At 41.6% G+C, this 23885-nt stretch overlaps 2 protein-coding genes across 2 annotated transcripts in view; both read right to left on the bottom strand.

Moving 5' to 3' along the window:
- Positions 1-280: 280 nt before the first annotated feature.
- Positions 281-23885, bottom strand: part of LOC121718496 (B-cell receptor CD22-like) — a 53586-nt gene continuing 29981 nt past the window's right edge. The window contains exons 3-10 of the mRNA XM_042103508.1: positions 22070-22408; positions 20854-21123; positions 20214-20474; positions 19756-20067; positions 17180-17264; positions 16838-16880; positions 616-900; positions 281-495 (exon numbers count right to left, since the gene is read on the bottom strand). Of these exons, the coding sequence (XP_041959442.1) occupies positions 658-900; positions 16838-16880; positions 17180-17264; positions 19756-20067; positions 20214-20474; positions 20854-21123; positions 22070-22408 (1553 nt within the window). The 3' untranslated portion in view covers positions 281-495; positions 616-657. The remainder of the gene's footprint in view (positions 496-615; positions 901-16837; positions 16881-17179; positions 17265-19755; positions 20068-20213; positions 20475-20853; positions 21124-22069; positions 22409-23885) is intronic.
- On the bottom strand, positions 7775-14803 carry LOC121719501 (B-cell receptor CD22-like). Its single transcript, XM_042105207.1, has 9 exons — positions 14727-14803; positions 14272-14338; positions 10166-10435; positions 9526-9786; positions 9101-9379; positions 8934-9018; positions 8783-8816; positions 8522-8700; positions 7775-8228 (listed from the first exon to the last, which is right to left on the bottom strand). The coding sequence occupies exons 1-9, from the start codon at positions 14727-14729 to the stop codon at positions 8123-8125; spliced, it is 1284 nt and encodes a 427-aa protein (XP_041961141.1). The 5' UTR covers positions 14730-14803; the 3' UTR covers positions 7775-8122.

The following is a 23885-nucleotide window of genomic DNA, read 5'->3' as shown; positions in this document are numbered from 1 at the left end:
GTCAGATAAACCCGGTTCGGTTTTGGGTAAACTTCGGTTTCAGCCAATCAAATGACAATCAAGTTTCTTTTACTGTCGTCCTGGCCGACGGAACAGTCCAAATAGCACAGGAGGAGTTCCCTAAAATATTGGTGGCGACAATTTTGTCATTTCAAACTATATTGATCAGGACTAGTCCCTAGCGTCCCTAGAGTCCCACACACCTAACAGACAGCATCATATTCAATAGGTAGTCTTATTTCTGTATAATAGCCTGTTATAATATAATAACATGTTTATGTTACTAGAAAGCCGAATTGTAGGCTACCGTTTTTTTTTTTTTTGTAAGGCCCAGTCACAATTGTCCCACAAAATTGTATAACTTTTCCATGTGGTCCAGTAGCGCTGGAAAGTAGCCACGTTTAGCTCCCCCACACATTGAGCCTCGATCTGCACGCTGCAAACAGGGGCTTCTGCGAAGGTAGCACACAGTCAATGAACATGGGGGTGACATATTCCTATTTTGCCTTCCGCCGGCACCGGTATCAGCAACAAAGAACACAGAAATGGGAAGAGGACAGGGAACTGGTCATACTGTACATATATTAAAGTCATACCGCTAAGACCAGGCATTTAAAATAGTCAAAATAGGGGCCCTTATCCTATCATAATTGCATTTTAGGTAGTATTTGAATTGGGTTGGGTGGTGTTGGGGTTCAGGCTCTGGTAAATTGCATCAGGTTGCATGGTGTTGGGGTTCAAGCTCTGGTAAACTGCATCAGGTTGGATGGTGTTGAGGTGAAGGCTCTGGTAAACTGCATCAGGTTGGGTGGTGTTGGGGTTCAGGCTCTGGTAAACAGCATCAGGTTGGGTGCCATCAGATGGTCCACTCTGGGCAACATTAACATAATCCCGGGTATTCTAAAGAGAAATAAATTAGTTGTATGTACATAACCAATAACTTGGTTACTTGGTTACTTATGATATAAATAAACCATTCATGAATGTTGCACAAGTAAACAATCCCGATATTGTGTTTCTCACCCGGTCTTCCCTTGTCTGTGTTGCATTTCTTGCTGCAACAAAACAACACAGAAATTGTCAACAGTCTTGATTTTTTTTTTTTTTAGACAGTTTCAGATTCTAATTCAGCGATTCTAAACCATTTCAAACTTCTATGTGTTTTCTTTAGTGTTTAGTTTAAATATAATGCAAGCACATGAGATGAGGACTTACAACTTAGGGCACATTCACACTGGGTCCGTTTAACTGGACCGTACCCGAGTGTGATTACTCCCCCCTAGCCCTGACCCAGCTGATCTCTGTTCACATTACATTTTTATTTGCAGACCTGGGTCCATTTGTGTCATAAACAGCAGCTTCATTTTACCAATATCGCTTGGCAATGTTGCAAAAACGGTAGTTTATTTCCTGGTTTTGGAACAGATAGCATTCAAACTGCAACGGAGTTCTAACAAACCGCATCCCAGACCCCCGTTTTCTAGCGGACCCTGGTCCGCACCCAGGTTCGGTAGACTGCGTTCACATTAGAACAAAATCACCGAACCATCGGTCCAAACGAACTCGGGTCTGGACCAGATGGTCTAGTGTGAATGCACCCTTACACTGCAGTGTGATGAGATGCACTGATACTTTCAACTATGACTGACACCACATTTGAGTTATCAGCTCCATATTTTTTCACACACACTCACAATGCAAGACAGAGAGAGAGAGAGAAAGAGAGAGAGTGAGAGACAGAGAGAGAGAGAGAGAGAGAGAGAGAGAGAGAGAGAGAGAGAGAGATACCTGCAACTGTGATGGCCATAGCAGTAGAGTTCTCAGCTCCATATTCATTCCTGGCCTCACAGTAGTACTGTCCTCCATCTTCAGATCTGATGTTAGTGATGCTGTACTGCTGTCCTGATCCTAAAGGAGTGGACTCATCCACCTTAAACCAGGTGTAGTTCTCCACTGGTGGGTTGGCATCACTGCTGCAGGTCAGAGTCACTGAACTGCCATTGACAATCACATCAGACTCAGAAAATAAAACTTGTGTGTTCTTTGGTTCATCTGGAATGAAGGGCATAGAAACATGTCATGCAGTACAGTACACTCACTATAGTAAAGTCTACACACAAAAGTACTTATTGTTTATTAATCATTGTTTTGCTAACAGTCTAACAGTGATTTGCAGTGATAAACATACATTTCTTTCTGATTGTCCCTAATGTTTACTGTTTATATACAGATACTCACATACAACCTGGACAGACACAGCAGCAGAGTCCTGTTGACCAATCATATTGGCTGCTCGACAGAGATACTCTCCACTGTCCTCAGAACGGATCTTGCTGAAGGTGAGTGTGTTCTCCTTTCCTGACTTCAGTTCTACAGCTCCACTCTTCTTGATCCAGGTGTATGTGTGTACTGGTGGGTCAGCTTCACTCATGCAGGTCAGAGTCACTCTAGTTCCCTCAATTATTTCACCAGATGGAGCAGACACAATTCTTGTGTTCTTTGGAGGATCTGGACAGAAGGAAACAGTTAATTATCATATTTCTGTCTTGACATGTACCTCATATTTTATTAAATAAATAGGAAACATAATTTTATACAGTCAACTTAGCAATGCACTCCCAATGGATATTATGATACTCACATAAAACCTGGACAGACACAGCTGGAGAGTCCTGTTGACCAATCGTATTGGCTGCGCGACAGAGATACTCTCCACTGTCCTCAGAACGGATCTTGCTGAAGGTGAGTGTGTTCTCCTTTCCTGACTTCAGTTCTACAGCTCCACTCTTCTTGATCCAGGTGTATGTGTGTACTGGTGGGTCAGCTTCACTCATGCAGGTCAGAGTCACTCTAGTTCCCTCAGTTATTTCACCAGATGGAGCAGACACAACTCTTGTGTTCTTTGGACCATCTGCATACAAATGGCAAACCTTTATAGTCCAGTTATGTCCCAGGTAATTTAACACCTAACACTATTTACTCATTTATGCATTTGTTGTAGTAAGAGAGGAAAACAATGAACTGTTCTCAAAGGCTGCTTTGTTGGTGATGTTTTTTGCCCATAAAAGTTTGTTTGATTAGTCTTGGCTGCTGATTGGCTGCTGTGGGAAATCCAACATTTCCTCCCTTACAGGGTGCTAAATTGCCCTTCTAAACTAAAGTGCTGTTATATTTGGCTTATTATGAAAGGCAAAATATGACAAGAACCCAGGCTATTGAGCTACTGAAATCCTCTCAGGCATAGTGGGACAGTATTTAATTCTCAAAAGTCCAGCAGTTGGTCTCTTCAGTTTCCAAACAGTTACAGACTGATATTAAACAAGCTAAAGCAACACAGTGGTAAATCATGCCCCTGTACCAATTTATTTAAAACTTGTTTCTGATTCAAAATGATCTATATATATATATATATATATATATATGTCTCAAAAGCAAATTTTTGGAAATACAGTTAGGTAACTACAGGAAGTAAAAAATGACACACTCACAGGCAACCTGCAGGCTTACAGGAGCTGATCTCATCAAGATGACCACATACAGAAGTTGTCTGACAGTAATCTTCTCCACTGTATGTAGATGTGATGTGATAGATAGTGATTCTATATGATGACCATTGCTGCAGGTCTGTGGGTCTACCAGTCTTGTACCAGCTGTAGATCTGCCCTGGTAGATCAGATCTGTTGCTGTTGCAGGTCAGAGAGACAAGGGTGCCTTCCACTACATCACCAGGAGGACTGATGGACACTACAGGTGTCTTTAGGGGATCTGGACATCCATGAGTGAGAACACAACACTGATTATAGGTCTGATTACACAAGTCAAAGGACATATAAAAGCTCAATAAGACTGATAACAATGACATGTGGAAGGTTACACACACACGCACACACACACACACACACACACAAACACACACACACAAACACACACACACACACACACACACACACACACACACACACACACACACAAACGTAATATGATGAACCTTAGTAAACAAGCATAATGTCATGTTATTTCCCTTTACCTCTGACATACAGCTGGACCCCTGGTGTTCCAATCCGCTTCTGTTCTTCAGTGTGTGTTGTTATCCTGCAGTTATATGGACCAGTATCTGATGTAGTTAATGAGTTTATACGTAACTGGCATCTCCCAGCTCTTCTGCAATCAACACGGATCCTGGAGTTATAGTTTCCATCAGAATGGAGATCAGGATGATCCCAATAGTATTGTTTTGTCCAGTAAGCTTGTTTAATAGTCAGAATGGAGATCAGGATGATCCCAATAGTATTTGTTTGTCCAGGAAGTTTGTTTAATAGTCAGCGCTGAATCCCCCACAACAGCACAGATGCTCTCAGGTTGGTAAGTGACACCCCATTGCTGAACACACACCATGGAGATATGACCAGTATTATCACATACACACACAGACACACACACACGCACACACCTACGACATGAAACACACAATGAAGAGATGCTAAGTATTACCACACACAAACACACACACACTTACAATAGAGAATACACATCATGGAGAGATGTTCAGTATTACCACACACACGCACACACACACACACACACACACACACACACACCTGCAGCAGAGAACAAACATCATGGAGAGCGGACCAGTATTACCACACACACACACACACACACACCTGCAGCAGAGAACAAACATCATGGAGAGCGGACCAGTATTACACCACAAACACACACACACGCACACACACACACACACACACACCAGCAGCAGAGAACAAACTTCATGGAGAGAGAACCAGTATTACCACACACACATACACACACACACACACACACACACACACACACACACACACACACACCTGCAGCAGAGAACAAACATCATGGAGAGCGGACCAGTATTACCACACACACACACACACACACACACACACACACACACACACACACACAAACAAACACACACACAGACACACACACACATACACACACCTGCAGCAGAGAACAAACATCATGGAGAGCAGACCAGTATTACACCACACACACACACACACACACACACATACACACCTGCAGCAGAGAACAAACATCATGGAGAGCGGACCAGTATTACAAAACACACACACACACACACACACACATACACACCTGCAGCAGTGGCACAGTCCACTAATATAATGTTACTTCTGGATGAATTCAAATGTGTGTATAGAAAGTGGTCTGTTTCTGACAATGTTGGCTTGCCCTCTTTATGAATCTTTCTTACACAAAATGGAAAACAAGCATATGATGACTGTGGACACGGATACACCCACAGGCAAACACAACAAGCCAAACACACAACAACAACAGAGTGTAGTTGTATAGTGTTTCCATGGCACCCAAAGAGCTTCAGAGCGAAGGGGCGACCTCTAGCCTAGAAATCTAGACGCACCCTAGCGGCAGCAAATGTAATTTGCTGCCAGGTTAGTCTAGCAACTCTCCGTTGGCTTGCGAGCTGGAAAAATTAAACTTCGATAGGCCAATCACATTGTGTGTCGGTAGGCGGGCTTAACATAATGATTGATAGCAGATTTGCAACGGTTCGGCATGAATTCCCGTGACACGAGTTAAGCTTTTTTTAAGTTGGCAAAAGTTTGAACTAGTCAAAGAACTAGCTCCGCTGGTGGGAAAACGCATGGGACTCATGGGTTGTAGTGCTATCCTACTGCGTGCAGAGGGAATATGAAAGACAACCGATTATCCCGCCCCTCGGACTGAGCACTGCAAATGGTGAGTCCCCAGACCTTACATCTTGATGTGGGTCTGGCTCGTCAGGATAGGGGACCTCATACCACCACTAATGTGTAGCACCCACCTGGGTGATGTGCAGCAGCCATTATTGGGGGGTCAGATATTATTGTAATAAGTGCCATGGGACCCTTAATGACCACAGTGAGCCAGGGCCTAGATTTAATGTCTCATCCGAAGGATGTCATCTCCTGCAGTGTCCCCGTCACTGCACTAGGACATTGAGATCAATTTTTGCCCAGAGGGAAGAGTACCACCTACTAACCATCCACCAACACTACTTACAGCAGCCTCTTAGTTTCCAAGGAGGTCTCCCATTCAAGTACTAAACAAGCCCACATACACACGCACACACACACACACACACACACACACACACACACATACAAATGTGTAAACACAAACACAAATGTGCAAACACAGACACACACCCACACACCCACACACACACACACTCATCTGCTAACTTAAACTTTTTTTTTGTAGGTAACACATTCATACACAAGCCACTTCTCAGAAGAGCTGCAGCTCTATATAGAATTGCAGAAGTTCTTGCATGAAATGCAGTAAATATAATATATAAGTAAATATATAATATAAGTATTAAGCAACATGTATGTCAATGAAATAGTCAGCCTGAGTGGGTAGTATGTAGACATGTAAAAACAACATTTCACACCACAACACTGCCAACTATATAATCAAAAGACTATATACTTGTTGAGAGTGTGGTCAACTCTGCATAAATTACTGACGTAACTGATGATCAACGTCCTGCGAGTTCCTCTTTGATGATGATCTCACTTCTGTGCGTCATGCATGTGCTCCTATATGATAAAGAGAGTCACATATCTATTTTTTCATAATTCTGCAGTTTACATTTTATAAATGATTTTTTATTACATTTTTTTGCTTCTTTTAGATACCCCTCCTCCACCCTACACAAGTGCCTCAAAGCAGCCATGTGGCCCCTCAGCTTCCTGTGTGATTAAGAGTCTTCACACCACACTGATGTCCGGCAAACAGCCTTTATTGTAGCACGTCCGTTTAGTATTTTAGCCACTCCACTGATAGAGAAGATATAAGACATATAGAGAGTGAGATAAAGGCTTCTGTCTCCAAACTATGAGAAACACTCCTCTGTTGCTAGAAGTGCTATGTGGCTTTGGGCTGCCGTGCTGGACGATCTCTCCTTCTCTGCATGATTGTCACTGGTTGCAGTGTAACAGTGTGGCCAACAGGGGGAGCCTTTAAGTTGGAGGACTATAAAGGGCACGGACTCCCACAGTCAGTAACACCTTCTGCAGGATCTCTGCTCTCTGCATGAGTCACATTGGCTGCACTGTGGCATTTTAGCCACCAGGGGGAGTTCAGATGTAAGAGGTGAACAGTGAACACAGTACAGCTGGCAGACATGGTACGTTATTCTATGGATCATCTCCATCAAGTGGATCATCATGTGTTGATATGATGAGCATCTGCTATGTCGGCCTCCACTTTGGACGAAAATGTCTACTAGGTACCACAAATGTAAACATGCTCATAACCATCTAGAGAGTGCTGACATGACTGTGGCATCAATGGCATGACCATCACCCCAACCTGACTGGAGCTAGAGCTGTGTCATGTGTGGTCCAGATGTTTTAGTTCATGTGACTCTGGCTCTGATACCTACATGTTAACAAGTGTCTTTATTTCCAACATTTCGAATCACATTGATACAAACAAAGAAAACAACCCCAGAGATGTAAGAAAGCAAAACACATTTAATTTGAAATACTACAGCAGATGATTTCATGATACAAGTCTTGATTACACAAGTTATAATGCATCTGCAACAGCAGTTGCCCTTTACATGTCATAAGCTGCAGTTACCACACAGTCGCCTTATTCACCCGGCGGCCAGAACGAGGCTAATAAAGCTCACCGAAAAAGAAGAAGGGTTCACTGGCCTGTTCTTTTTCTTCAGTGAGTTTTTTTTGGCAGTTTGCAAACGGAGTGCATTACCACCACCATCTGCTGGACTGAGGTGTAATGGCAAGTGTACCCTTTAGCCTCGTTCTGGCCGCTGGGTGAATAAGGCTAATACATAAGAAAGTTCAAATGCTAATATGCTAATAGTAACAAACACTTAATAGCATGAAAATGCCAAGTTCACCTTATGCATTCACAAGAGCAGTTAAAAAAGGCAGGCACACTGCAGATAGACTTGTGTGAGAAAACTCCATTAAAATACAAATACAAAATACATTCATGTTCATCAGCCCTTCTGTGTCTCTGTTCAAGTCTACAGTTGAACATGAAAACATTTCATCCCTTCTGTGTGAGTGGAGTCTCTCCTTTGCTAGATGCCTCTGGGCTGAACACCGCTGTAGACCACAGAGTTATCCACTCTTGGCTGCACACTGCTGTAGATGGGAGAGGGCTCCCCTTCTGGCTGAACAGGGGAACTACAAGATAAACACATCAATAAAGTCATAATCATGGATATGACATTACACATATTGTATCAGCTGAGGGTGATACAGCATAAACATAATATAACATAATATAATATAATATAATATAATGTTACATCATAATTTAAAATCAACAAATTTGTAAATACAACTATTACATTTTCTGAACTCTATGTAAGAATTATATTTCTCACAACTCATACCATCAGAGTCAGCAAAACTCTAAATGCTGAAGAGATCACTTGCTTGTTGTAGTGCTCATTGCTGTCAGGTCAGAGACTCACCCCTTTGCAGCTCCTGCCTTCTTGAACTGGACACTGGCGTACAGAACTTCGTCCCCCTGAGCTCCTGCTGTGTGTGTGGAGCCGTGGGGCTGGATGGTGGAGTAGTGACCAGCATCCTCTGCTCCTCCTGCATCCTCAGCAGCTGTGCTCTGGCCGGTGACACTGAAGTAGTGCTGGTCCTGAGGAGACAGATGATGAAGTCAGAGTTAGATGCTGAAGCAGGATGGACTGAACCTGACACTGGAGAATCAGACACTTTACCTGTCCACCTGGTTCCTGACTCCTTTTCATCTGCCTGTGGAATGACACATACAATCATATAAATGAAAAAATACATTATGAATAGTGATAAGATACAAACCTGTAAGAAATGTTTAGTCTGAGTTTGAGTGTCTGAGTCCCATTGACTCACCTCAGCCAGACAAGCACACACAGCAGACCCACCACTCCACACACAGAGACTACAACCACAGCAGTCACTAGTGGACTCTGCTCTCCTGTAAGAGTCAATGGGAATGATGTGAGATGGGGAATCCCAAGTTAAATCATCGCTATAGAGACATGGAGATGCACTGATACCTGATGCACTGATGCCTTCAACTGTGATGGATACAGCAGTAGACACCTGTGATCCAAGTCTGTTCCTGGCCACACAGTAGTACTGTCCTCCATCCTCAGGTCTGATGGCAGTGATGCTGTACTGCTGTCCTGATCCTACTGGAGTGGACTCATTCACCTTAAACCAGGTGTAGCTCTCCACTGGTGGGTTGGCATCACTGCTGCAGGTCAGAGTCACTCTGCTTCCCTCAGTTATGTTCCCAGGAGGGTCAATCACAACCACTGGAGTCCTTGGACCATCTAAGGAGAAAATTATTTGTGGGATTATTGAAAGATGAGAAAATGCAAGTCAGAATGTGTTACCATACAATTGCCAAACCTCCATGCAACCTTTTATGTGTTACTATTTTCCCAAACGGCATATAGAATAACAACTTTAAACTCACATAAAACATGTATTTCTGTATTAGGAGATGCATTGGAACCATAGGTGTTAGTGGCCTGACAGCTGTAGTTTCCACTGTCCTCAGAATGGACATTACTGAAGTTTAACATCTTCTGTCTGTAGCTCAGCTGTGCACGTCCCTTGTACCAGCTGTATGTGTGTGGTGGTGGGTTGGCATCACTGCTGCAGGTCAGAGTCACTCTGCCTCCCTCAGCTATCTGTCCAGGATTATCAATCACAACCTTTGTGTTCCTTGGAGGGTCTAAATATTAAACAATATCAAAACATAAATAAATAAAATATGGTAATTAGGTAGTTTGTGAAGACGTATGTAAATAGGTGAAACAATTTGCTTATCAAGTCAAATGGATTATTACACATGCACAAACTTAGTGCATTGTCCAAATAAATCTACTCATAAAATATTTGCACTTATTGATAAATGAAACATTAAGTATATAATGGCTCAGGCCACAAAAAAGTGCAGGTACACAGCAGCTGTTTACTGATGATATATAAAATACAAATAGCTAAAGAAGGTATACTCACAGAAAACTTTGGAGGATAAATAACAATTTACTATAAAGTCACATTATGGTTCACATGACTGACTGGTAAGAAGTTCAGAAAGGAACACTCACAGAAAACCTTCAGGTTAATAAGAGTTGAGTTCTTATAGCCACAGGCATATCTTATGTGACAGTAATATTGTCCACTGTGTATTGGCTTGATGTTACACATGGTATAAGTGTATGAAGATTGTTGCTGCAGGGCTACATGGCTACCAGTCTTGTACCAGCTGCATTTCTGCACTGGTAGATCAGATCTGCTGCTGCAGGTCTGAGTGACGTTTGTTCCTTCCACTATGTCACCAGAAGGACTGATGGACATGAATGGAGTCTGAGGGGCATCTGTGGAGATATTTGACACAATCATGACAAGACTGTTTCCTTACTCCTGAAGGCTATACACATGCACACAATCGTCCACAAACATGCTCACATATTATAACATCGAGCACACATGCATGTAAATACACACACACACACACACACACACACTCACCCACACACACACACACACACAGATGACCAGTATTTACACACACACCTACAACAGAGAACACACGTCATGGAGACATGGTTAGTACTACAAAAGGACCCAAGAGGACAGGAGTAGCCTGTGTAAGTACTTCTAAAGGGCAGAACTATTGTGGAATCATGGGCACAGTACACTAATATAATGTTGCTTGTGGATGAATTCATGCGTGTGTACTGTATAGAAGGTTGTGTGAATGTTGGCTTGCCCTCTTTCTGAATCTTACACAAAATGGAAAACAACCACATGATGACTGCGGACACTGATACACCCACAGGCAAACACAACAAGCCAAACACCCACACAAATACACAATAACAACATACTGCATTTTATAGCATTTCCATGGCACCCAAAGTGCTTCGCAGTGAAGGAAGAACCTCACTAACCACCACTGATGTGTAGCATCAACCTGGTGATGTGTGACAGCCATTATTAGGATGAATTGAATGAGCCAGGTAACCCTATTATTGCATAAATGCCATGGGACCTTTAATGACCACAGTGAGACAGGAACTAGATATAATGTATCATCCGAAGGACGACATCCCCTGCTGTACATTGTCCCCGTCACTACAATAGGGCAGGGTGATTTTGCTCAGAGGGAAGACTGCCACCTAATAGCGACCACCAACAACACTTTTAGCAACACACACACACACACACTCTCTCTCTCACACACACACACACACATAAAGACACACATAAACGTAATATGATGAACCAGTAAACAAGCATAATGATGTTATCTCCCTTTACCTCTGACATACAGCTGGACCCCTGGTGTTCCAGTCCGCTTTCCACGTCCATTATCTGTTGTAATCCTGCAGATAAACGGACCAGTATCTGATGTAGTTAATGAGTTTACACGTAACTGGCATCTCCCAGCTCTGCTGCAATTAACATGGATCCTGGATTTATAGTTTACGTCATAACGGAGATCAGGATAATCCCCATAGTATTTGTTTGTCCAGTAAGCTTGCTTAATACTCAGCCCACTGGGGTAGGTGTAAGAGCAGGACATGTCCACTGAATCCCCCACAAAAGCACAGATACTCTCAGGTTGGTAAGAGACACTCCACTGCTGACCACACACCCCTACAACAGAGAACACACATCATGGAGAGATGACCAGTATTACCACACAAACAAACACACACACACACACACACACACACACACACACACACACACACACCTACAACAGAGAACACACACCATGGAGAGATGACCAGTATTACCACACACACAAACACACACACACAATAACACACACACACACACACATACACACATATACACACACACAGAAAGTGGAGAAAGTACCCGTATTACCTCTCTCACACACACACACACACACACACACACACACACACACACACACACACACACAAGGGCGCGGGAAGGGGGGTGCTGAGGGTGCTGTAGCACCCCCTGCTGGCAGGAGATAGATTTTTTAAAATTATTATACATATTTTTAAATAATTACTAATTCCCTGTCTGACATTATTTATATTTTTGTATGTGAAATGATGAGCCAAATAGCAAAAAAGGGTTATGGATAGGTTCGAATATAGGCAACTAAAAATTAACAGTTATAGAGATCAACGTGAACGTGAGTCAGTTACTGTAAGAACCGTAGCGTGGTTTCAGCTATGTGATAGCGATCAAGTGTGTAGGCCTACGGTTGACATAGGCCTACATATTCTATGCGATTTACACTTTCAAAAAAAGCATGGATAAGCTGAAAGAAACTTTAATTGTGTTTTACAGTTTTGCAAAATTAATAAATGTATAGCTAGTGAAATCATTTCACTATCCTAGTCGCTAAGATAGAAATTATTAGGACACCTACTTGCTGTGGAGACGACACACTTTAGGCTATTCAGAAATTATTTGCGAGATCATTGCAGCCTGATTATTAGCCTATGTAAAGCCTAACATCTCTGGTGTGGTTTTGACGATCAGAAAAGTAATTTTCCTTAGCTATACTGAAATAGGCTAATGATGTCGAGTGCGCTCCTGTGGGGTTAGGGTGGGCGCAGTGGACTCGGAGTGCTGTCGCGGAACATTGGAATTTGTGGCTGCCCAGGACTTTTCTAAAACTTCTCGCTATCACCCGCACACCGCACTAAAATGACGTATTTAGCAGTCAAAATCCGAAAAATGTCCGGGGGGTGGGGGGGTGGGGGGGGAATCGTCAGACATCCATTATTTTTGTTATTCAGCACCCCTGGTCAAAAATATTTTCCCGCGCGCCTGCACACACACACACACACAGAGACACACACACACAGAGACACACACACACACACAGAGACACACACACACACACACACAGACACACACACACACACACACACAGACACATACACACAAACACATACCTAGACACACACACACACACACACACACACACACACACACACACACATACCTACAACAGAGAACACACATCATGGAGTGCTGACCAGTATTACAACAGCACCCAAGAGGACAGGAGTAGGCTGATGTTATTTCAGTTATCCTATTAGCTGGTTTGATGCTCATTGAGCTCAATGCAAATCAAACCAGCTAATAGGCTAACTGAAATTAAACTATGCCAATCTGAAGGTATAGTGAAGGGTATGTGATAAATTTTACGATTGTTTACACACTAAAATAAAAAGTTCCACACAATTTGCAAAATTCTACTCCAAGGAGCAAAACACCTCCTCACCTTTGCAGAGCATTACACACAGTGTCTGCTTCACCCTTTTTGCAAAACTTCACACACAGTGATTTGTAAAACTCTACACACATTTTCACACCTTAGACACAGATAAGGATTGTAAGGTTACTTCCTTGTCATTACAAAGCCCTGGATTGCCAATGACCACACTAATGAACAAATTGGATAACCACAACCACCAGTTGTGGAAGCACACATGTGCTAATTTGAAAACGCAGCACTCAGGTGTGCTATAAAAGGCAGCAGGTGAGTTCACCTGTCTTCAACAAAAATGGAAGGAGCTAGAAGAAGAATGAGAATGAGAGGGGGAGCTCAAAGAGGAGATGAAGGAGGTAGAGGAAGAGGAGAAGGAGGTAGAGGAAGAGGCAGACAGAGAGATGATGAATAGTTACAGTATTCTTGTTGCTTAGTTTTTCTTCAGTCAAAGTGTATGTACTTCATGTAGTAATTTGTATTTGTTTCATTGATTTCATTGTTGGTCTGCCTCTATTGGAATTTAACATAGGGGTGCCAATATTTATGACCTCTGTATTTTAAGGAAGAACATTTATGTATTTATGATACATTATTCATTCACAAAGAAAATTTGTGTCCTTAAAGGTTGGATATGTCATCATTTTTCTCACTTAAGGCATTAAGATCAATTTCCAAAAGATTTTATATTCCTCTTTTTAGTCAACTTTAGCAGAGGTGCCAACAATTCTGGGGACAACTGTATGTCAATGAAATAGTCAGCCTGAGTAGGTAGTATAGACAACCCCATGGAAATGTAAAAAAACAACAACTAAATTTCACACCACAACACTGGCAACTATATAATCAAAATAATCAAAAGACACCAGATAGCATGCTAGCTAGCTTTCACATGAGCCAACATTGACATAAACAGGAAAGTCAAATATTAAGTGTTTAACATACCTTGAGTTGTGATCAGGACCATCACAGAATAAGAGGTCACACAGCTCATTACCATCAACAGCAAACCCTGAAGGTTTCAATGACAACATTAGAACTACAGGCTTTGTAGAAACTGACACTAAAACAACACAGAACATCAGTGTGGTGCAGAGCCATCTGTTAGCATGTTTCTTAGCATGTTATTTCAACTGAATTAATTTGATTGTACATTAACTTCATTTAATTTGTGTTATCAGCGATGAAAAGGTGACACTACTCATTACTTGTATTATTATTGTTGAAAAGACTACAAGCAGAGATGGTGATGTTTTCAACTTCACTCGTAAACACTGTTGAGTGTCACCAGGTAAAAATGAAAAAGACTTAAGGAAACCTAACCTTCCAAATAACACAAACTTATATCCATATGGTTCACATGTCCTCAGTAGCCATAACAGGTTTAGTCTGTCTCTTACCATGACTCGCCTCTGCTACCGGTCAGTCACTCAGTCACGTCCAGATCACAAATCCAGACCAGAAGAGACAGCCAGGGCTCTTGTTGAGAGTGTGGTCAACTCTGCAAAAATTACTGACGTCACTGATGCACAATGTCCTAGTGCATCAGTGAGTTGCTCTTTGATAATGATTTTACGTGCACGCACCCTTATATTATATTTGATTTCGTATTCATAATCTGTCTGTTCTTCATAGTTATTTTTATTTGATTTTATATTGTAATCTTTTTTTCATTTTAGATACCCCTTCTCCATGCTTGTACATCTGCCTCCAGGCAGCTACGATGCCCCTCAGCTTCCTGTGTGGTTAAGAGTCTTCACACCACAACGAGGTCAGGCAAACATCCTTTATTGTAGCACATCCGTTTAGCATTTTAGCCACTCCAGTGAACTCTATATTAATGTGTGTGTGTGTGTGTGTGTGTGTGTGTGTGTGTGTGTGTGTGTGTGTGTGTCTCTCTCTCTGTGTGTGTGTGTGTGTGTGTGTGTGTGTCATTATTGTGGACAGATAGAGGAGAAAAAAGACATATTGAGAGTGAGATAAAGGCTTCTGTCTCCAAACTATGAGACACACTCCTCTGTTGCTAGAAGTGCTCTTTGACTTTGGGCTGCCGTGCTGGACGATCTCTCCTTCTCTGCATGAGTGCCACTGGTTGCAGTGTAACAGTGTGGCCAACAGGGGGAGCCTTTAAGTTGGAGGGCTATAAAGGGCACGGACTCCCACAGTCAGTAACACCTTCTGCAGGATCTCTGCTCTCTGCATGAGTGTCACATTGGCTGCACTGTGGCATTTTGGCCACCGGGGGGAGTTCAGATGTCAGAGGTGAACACAGCACAGCTGGCAGACATGGTGCATTATTCTATGGATCATCTCCATCAAGTGGATCATCACGTGTGTTGATATGATGAGCGTCTGCTATGTCGGCCTTCCATCAACACGAAGAGTCCTTTCTTTCTTCTTCTTCTTCCTCACTGGAGGAATGATTTGCACAGGACTTTGGTCAACTGGTGTTGTTTTTAACTGTTGTTGTTTTTAGGGATTTAAAAAAATAATAATAAACCTGATTTGACATGGCAAACATCTATCCAATATCATCAGGACTTTCTTATGTGGGGAAAGTTTAAACTGTTATTTGCACCATCATAGACACTTTTTCTTTGGAATGTTTAAATCAATTTAAACACACAAGCATATGAAGTATGCTTAAAAAATGTATGTATGTATAAAAAACCAAGTGTACAATCTATTGGTTCTTAAAGGAACGGTCTTAAAAAAATGATACTTGTATGAAAAATGTGATCATTTGAAGAGAGTATGCAAAAAGCTTATTAAGCTACAGTACATTATAAAAACATTATTTAAAAGAAACACTAAACTACTATATCTGCTCAGTGCAAGCCCATGTAAGCCCATGTAAGAATCAAAAGCAGATTATATACAGAAACATAACACATGATTTGTATGAACCCTTCTACAGTAGCTGTAAATGTAAATATCAGCAAAAAAGAATAACACTGGACACAAAGTACACAGGAATGGGAAGTGGACAGGCCACTGGTCCTAAATATCTTAAAGTCACACCTCTCAGACATTGCATTTTAGATAGTCAAAATAGGATAACTTATGTTATCAGAATTGGATTTTAGGTAGTATTTGTGTTTAGGGTTTGGTAAACTGCATCAGGTTGGGTGGCGTTGGGGTTCAGGCTCTGGTAAACTGCATCAGGTTGGGTGGTGTTGGGGTTCAGGGTCTGGTAAACTGCATCAGGTTGGGTGGTGTTGGGGTTCAGGCTCTGGTAAACTGCATCAGGTTGGGTGGTGTTGGGGTTCAGGCTATGGTAAACTGCATCAGGTTGGGTGGTGTTGGGGTTCAGACTCTGGTATATAGCATCAGGTTGGGTGCCATCAGATGGTCCACCATGGCCAACATTACCATAATCCCGGGTATTCTAAAGATAAATAAATCAGTTGCATGTACATAACCAATTACTTGGTTACTTGGTTACTTATGATATAAATAAATCATTCATGAATGTTGCACAAGTAAACATTCCCGATATTGTGTTTCTCACCCGGTCTTCCCTTGTCTGTGTTGCATTTTTCTTGCATTTCTTGCTGCAACAAAACAACACAGAAATTGTCCACAGTCTTGATTTTTTTTTTCAGACAGTTTCAGATTCTAATTCAGCGATTCTAAACCATTTCAAACTTGTATGTGTTTTCTTTAGTGTTTAGTTTAAATATAATGTAAGTTTCTCTGGACAGTGTACAACTGGGTCAACACTGCTATAATAAATATAATATTTGGTATTGTATTATATGAACATTATTAGACTGTATTTTAATCACATCCAGTCTTGAATTTCCCCTTGAGGATCCATAAAGTATTTATCTATCTATCTCTATCTACTCACCTCATTAAGAAAACCAAACAGAGGAGTCCCACAGCTCCACAGACAGAGACTGTTATCACAGCAGTTGAGAGAGGGCTCTGCCAACCTGAAGGAATTAATGAGACAAAAATGAAGTGAAGAGGAGTTCTCCCGTTAACTCATCACTGAAGAAAACTGGACATGTACTGATACCTAATTTACTAATCCAGACTATAATGGACACATCAGTAGACTTCTGAGGTCCATATTTATGTATTTATTATTTGGAATAAAATACTGTATTTTTCAGTAGTTTGAAAATACTTTACTAGCGGACGCTCTTCTGTAGGAGTCGATGTGAAACAAATGAGATGAGGAATTACAATTTAGGGCACATTCACACTGAGTCCGTTTAACTGGACCGTACCCGAGTGTGATTACTCCCCCCTAGCCCTGACCCAGCTGCTCTCTTCACATTACATTTTCATTTGCGGACCTGGGTCTGTTTGTGTCATAAACATTAGCTTCTTTTTACCAATATCACTTGGCAATGTCGCAAAAACAGCAGTTTATTTCCTGGTTTTGGAACATATATCATTCAAACTTCGCCAGAGTTCTAAGTACCTAGTATCTAGGACCCCAGACCCCCGTTTTCAAGCGAACCCTGGTCCGCATCCGGGTTCGGTAGACTGCGTTCACATTAGGAAAAAATCACCGAACCATACACTGTAACAAGATTCTGTGATTTTCACAGCATCACTGCTGTTTTTGAGAAAAATGTGTACTGTATTTGTGAATACAGTATGTTGCTGTAGTTTCGCTATGAATTATGGTCAAAAATGGTCAAACTACAGTAATAAAAATTTGCTGCGAATCATAACACAGTAATAAATCTGACTCCTCCCTCACTTGTCAGCTTTTTGAAAATTTTGAAAAAACATGGCGGAAAATCAGTTGGGGTTTTCTGTTTTCTTTTTGCACATAAATACAAAGTTAAGCTCCCAGATAGCAAGGTGACATTGATATTATGTTGATTTTCTATCCAAATCATCATTTTGAAAAGATATTGAAAAGTCATGGATTTATGGTTTACTGGGAAATTTTGACGTGGTGATTGAAACGTGCTCCGCGCGACGACGTTTGAACTGTCCGGCGGCGGGAGATCATTTTTGAGCAACAGTTCAGTCAGTCAGACCAACGGTGTTCAGCACTCTGTCAAGTTCGCAGCTCCACCTTAATGGTAAGCAAGCATTTATTTATGTAACGTTAATGTTTCATTGTGAAATTGTACTACATTAAATTCGGGCATGTGTACAGTCTATGTACGTTGTACTGTCTAACTTACAAACTCATCCATGCTTGTTGGATCAACTAAGTAAGTAACGTTAGGCTAGCTATCATAGTTGCTGTTGCTGTGAAGGTGGCATTAACGTTAATGTTTTATGTTATGTTAACGTTTTGGCAGTCTCGTTTATATTAGGCCTACCTTAGTTCTCAGTAAGTTACAGTTTATTATATTCATATAATTTATATAAAACATTCGCTAGTAGTGCTAGGCCTAGTATGTTACTGTCACAATGTTAGGCTGAAGATGATGTGCTGCTGGTTAACGTTAACGTGGAGGTTTAGCTGCTACCAGCTAACTTATGTAACGTTAACGCATCGTAATCAGTACATATATCTATGTGTTGCTGCAAGCAAACATCATCAATGAGCTCACCCAGCTGGCTAACGTTAGCAGCTAAATATACCTTGTGAAACTGAGTTATGCTAACACCATCTTCAGCCTGAAATTTTGACAGTAAACTCAAAAAACATACAGTATATATATATAAATGATTATTCTAAAGTTGCACTTGTAAGTAGCCTTCAGTTTCAGTTGAAAATTGTTATCTAACACTGTTTATCTTTTTTTCTTCTATTTCTGCTAGGTGCTGCTTCACTCTGCTACTGGTGGTGGATCAGGCTGACTGCAACCGTTGGTCTAACGTTAGGATGCAGCACACGAGAATTTCTAAACGGAAAAAAAGTTAATAAATGTACTTGCTTTTCAAACTGATAACAAGTTGTCAATGGTTATTTATGCAAGTTTGTGTAGCCTAAACCATACCTAGGCCTAGTGAAATTTATCCTGGCTGTAGATAAAGCAGGATATGAATTTCCCAAAATTACTGTATATAATATTACAGCACTGGTATTACTACTGTACTAAGTTACAGTATGATCCATAAGTACTGTGATTAAAAATACGGTAGACAATTCAATACTGTATACATTACAGCACTGGTAGTACTACTGTAGTTTGCAGTATCAGGCATAGGTACTGTGATTTCATATACAGTAGGTGTACTGTAGAGTGAAATACAGCAACTTGCTGGTTATTTGCTGCCAGCAAGTTGCTGTACATTTTACGTTAAACTTTTTACAGTGTAGGTCCAAATGAACTCGGGTCCGGACCAAACAGTTGTATGAATGTGCCCTTACACTGCTGTGTGATGAGATGCATTCAACTATGACTGACATCACATTTGAGTTATCAGCTCCATATTTATTCACACACACTCACAATGAGAGAGAGAGAGAGAGAGAGAGAGAGGGAGAGAGAGAGATCTCCTTACTTGTAACAGTGATGGACACAGTAGTTGAGTTCTCAGCTCCATATTTGTTCCTGGCTGTGATGGATACAGCAGTAGACACATGTGATCCAAGTCTGTTCCTGGCCACACAGTAGTACTGTCCTCCATCCTCAGGTCTGATGTCAGTGATGCTGTACTGCTGTCCTGATCCTACTGGAGTGGACTCATTTACCTTAAACCAGGTGTAGCTCTCCACTGGTGGGTTGGCATCACTGCTGCAGGTCAGAGTCACTCTGCTTCCCTCAGTTATGTTCCCAGGAGGGTCAATCACAACCACTGGAGTCCTTGGACCATCTAAGGAGAAAATTATTTGTGGGATTATTGAAAGATGAGAAAATGCAAGTCAGAATGTGTTACCATACAATTGCCAAACCTCCATGCAACCTTTTATGTGTTACTATTTTCCCAAACGGCATATAGAATAACAACTTTAAACTCACATAAAACATGTATTTCTGTATTAGGAGATGCATTGGAACCATAGGTGTTAGTGGCCTGACAGCTGTAGTTTCCACTGTCCTCAGAATGGACATTACTGAAGGTTAACATCTTCTGTCTGTAGCTCAGCTGTGCACGTCCCTTGTACCAGCTGTATGTGTGTGGTGGTGGGTTGGCATCACTGCTGCAGGTCAGAGTCACTCTGCCTCCCTCAGCTATCTGTCCAGGATTATCAATCACAACCTTTGTGTTCCTTGGAGGGTCTAAATATTAAACAATATCAAAACATAAATAAATAAAATATGGTAATTAGGTAGTTTGTGAAGACGTATGTAAATAGGTGAAACAATTTGCTTATCAAGTCAAATGGATTATTACACATGCACAAACTTAGTGCATTGTCCAAATAAATCTACTCATAAAATATTTGCACTTATTGATAAATGAAACATTAAGTATATAATGGCTCAGGCCACAAAAAAGTGCAGGTACACAGCAGCTGTTTACTGATGATATATAAAATACAAATAGCTAAAGAAGGTATACTCACAGAAAACTTTGGAGGATAAATAACAATTTACTATAAAGTCACATTATGGTTCACATGACTGACTGGTAAGAAGTTCAGAAAGGAACACTCACAGAAAACCTTCAGGTTAATAAGAGTTGAGTTCTTATAGCCACAGGCATATCTTATGTGACAGTAATATTGTCCACTGTGTATTGGCTTGATGTTACACATGGTATAAGTGTATGAAGATTGTTGCTGCAGGGCTACATGGCTACCAGTCTTGTACCAGCTGCATTTCTGCACTGGTAGATCAGATCTGCTGCTGCAGGTCTGAGTGACGTTTGTTCCTTCCACTATGTCACCAGAAGGACTGATGGACATGAATGGAGTCTGAGGGGCATCTGTGGAGATATTTGACACAATCATGACAAGACTGTTTCCTTACTCCTGAAGGCTATACACATGCACACAATCGTCCACAAACATGCTCACATATTATAACATCGAGCACACATGCATGTAAATACACACACACACACACACACACACACTCACCCACACACACACACACACACAGATGACCAGTATTTACACACACACCTACAACAGAGAACACACGTCATGGAGACATGGTTAGTACTACAAAAGGACCCAAGAGGACAGGAGTAGCCTGTGTAAGTACTTCTAAAGGGCAGAACTATTGTGGAATCATGGGCACAGTACACTAATATAATGTTGCTTGTGGATGAATTCATGCGTGTGTACTGTATAGAAGGTTGTGTGAATGTTGGCTTGCCCTCTTTCTGAATCTTACACAAAATGGAAAACAACCACATGATGACTGCGGACACTGATACACCCACAGGCAAACACAACAAGCCAAACACCCACACAAATACACAATAACAACATACTGCATTTTATAGCATTTCCATGGCACCCAAAGTGCTTCGCAGTGAAGGAAGAACCTCACTAACCACCACTGATGTGTAGCATCAACCTGGTGATGTGTGACAGCCATTATTAGGATGAATTGAATGAGCCAGGTAACCCTATTATTGCATAAATGCCATGGGACCTTTAATGACCACAGTGAGACAGGAACTAGATATAATGTATCATCCGAAGGACGACATCCCCTGCTGTACATTGTCCCCGTCACTACAATAGGGCAGGGTGATTTTGCTCAGAGGGAAGACTGCCACCTAATAGCGACCACCAACAACACTTTTAGCAACACACACACACACACTCTCTCTCTCTCACACACACACACACACATAAAGACACACATAAACGTAATATGATGAACCAGTAAACAAGCATAATGATGTTATCTCCCTTTACCTCTGACATACAGCTGGACCCCTGGTGTTCCAGTCCACTTTCCACGTTCATTATCTGTTGTAATCCTGCAGATAAACGGACCAATATCTGATGTAGTTAATGAGTTTACACGTAACTGGCATCTCCCAGCTCTGCTGCAATTAACATGGATCCTGGATTTATAGTTTACGTCATAACGGAGATCAGGATAATCCCCATAGTATTTGTTTGTCCAGTAAGCTTGCTTAATACTCAGCCCACTGGGGTAGGTGTAAGAGCAGGACATGTCCACTGAATCCCCCACAAAAGCACAGATACTCTCAGGTTGGTAAGAGACACTCCACTGCTGACCACACACCCCTACAACAGAGAACACACATCATGGAGAGATGACCAGTATTACCACACAAACAAACACACACACACACACACACACACACACACACACACACACACCTACAACAGAGAACACACACCATGGAGAGATGACCAGTATTACCACACACACAAACACACACACACAATAACACACACACACACACACACACACATACACACATATACACACACACAGAAAGTGGAGAAAGTACCCGTATTACCTCTCTCACACACACACACACACACACACACACACACACACACACACACACACACAAGGGCGCGGGAAGGGGGGTGCTGAGGGTGCTGTAGCACCCCCTGCTGGCAGGAGATAGATTTTTTAAAATTATTATACATATTTTTAAATAATTACTAATTCCCTGTCTGACATTATTTATATTTTTGTATGTGAAATGATGAGCCAAATAGCAAAAAAGGGTTATGGATAGGTTCGAATATAGGCAACTAAAAATTAACAGTTATAGAGATCAACGTGAACGTGAGTCAGTTACTGTAAGAACCGTAGCGTGGTTTCAGCTATGTGATAGCGATCAAGTGTGTAGGCCTACGGTTGACATAGGCCTACATATTCTATGCGATTTACACTTTCAAAAAAAGCATGGATAAGCTGAAAGAAACTTTAATTGTGTTTTACAGTTTTGCAAAATTAATAAATGTATAGCTAGTGAAATCATTTCACTATCCTAGTCGCTAAGATAGAAATTATTAGGACACCTACTTGCTGTGGAGACGACACACTTTAGGCTATTCAGAAATTATTTGCGAGATCATTGCAGCCTGATTATTAGCCTACATGTAAAGCCTAACATCTCTGGTGTGGTTTTGACAATCAGAAAAGTAATTTTCCTTAGCTATACTGAAATAGGCTAATGATGTCAAGTGCGCTCCTGTGGGGTTAGGGTGGGCGCAGTGGACTCGGAGTGCTGTCGCGGAACATTGGAATTTGTGGCTGCCCAAGACTTTTCTAAAACTTCTCGCTATCACCCGCACACCGCACTAAAATGACGTATTTAGCAGTCAAAATCCGAAAAATATCCGGGGGGTGGGGGGGGAATCGTCAGACATCCATTATTTTTGTTATTCAGCACCCCTGGTCAAAAATATTTTCCCGCGCGCCTGCACACACACACACACACAGAGACACACACACACAGAGACACACACACACACACAGACACACACACACACACACACACACACACACACACAGAGACACACACACACACACACACAGACACACACACACACACACACACAGACACATACACACAAACACACATACAGGTTTTTATGTACTACAGGGACACTCCTGCCCAAACCAGTCTGCTGGTGTATTAGATGGACACCACTTTCCACACGGCCTACAGACATGTGGTTGATGTCAAAAAATTTGAAAAAAAATCTACTACACAGAACTGACTTCAAAGTTCATTTACAC

Source organism: Alosa sapidissima, chromosome 9, assembly GCF_018492685.1.
Source record: "Alosa sapidissima isolate fAloSap1 chromosome 9, fAloSap1.pri, whole genome shotgun sequence".
NCBI lineage: Eukaryota > Metazoa > Chordata > Actinopteri > Clupeiformes > Clupeidae > Alosa > Alosa sapidissima.
Note: the sequence above shows the minus strand (reverse complement) of the source record. Positions and strands in the feature narration are given on the sequence as shown.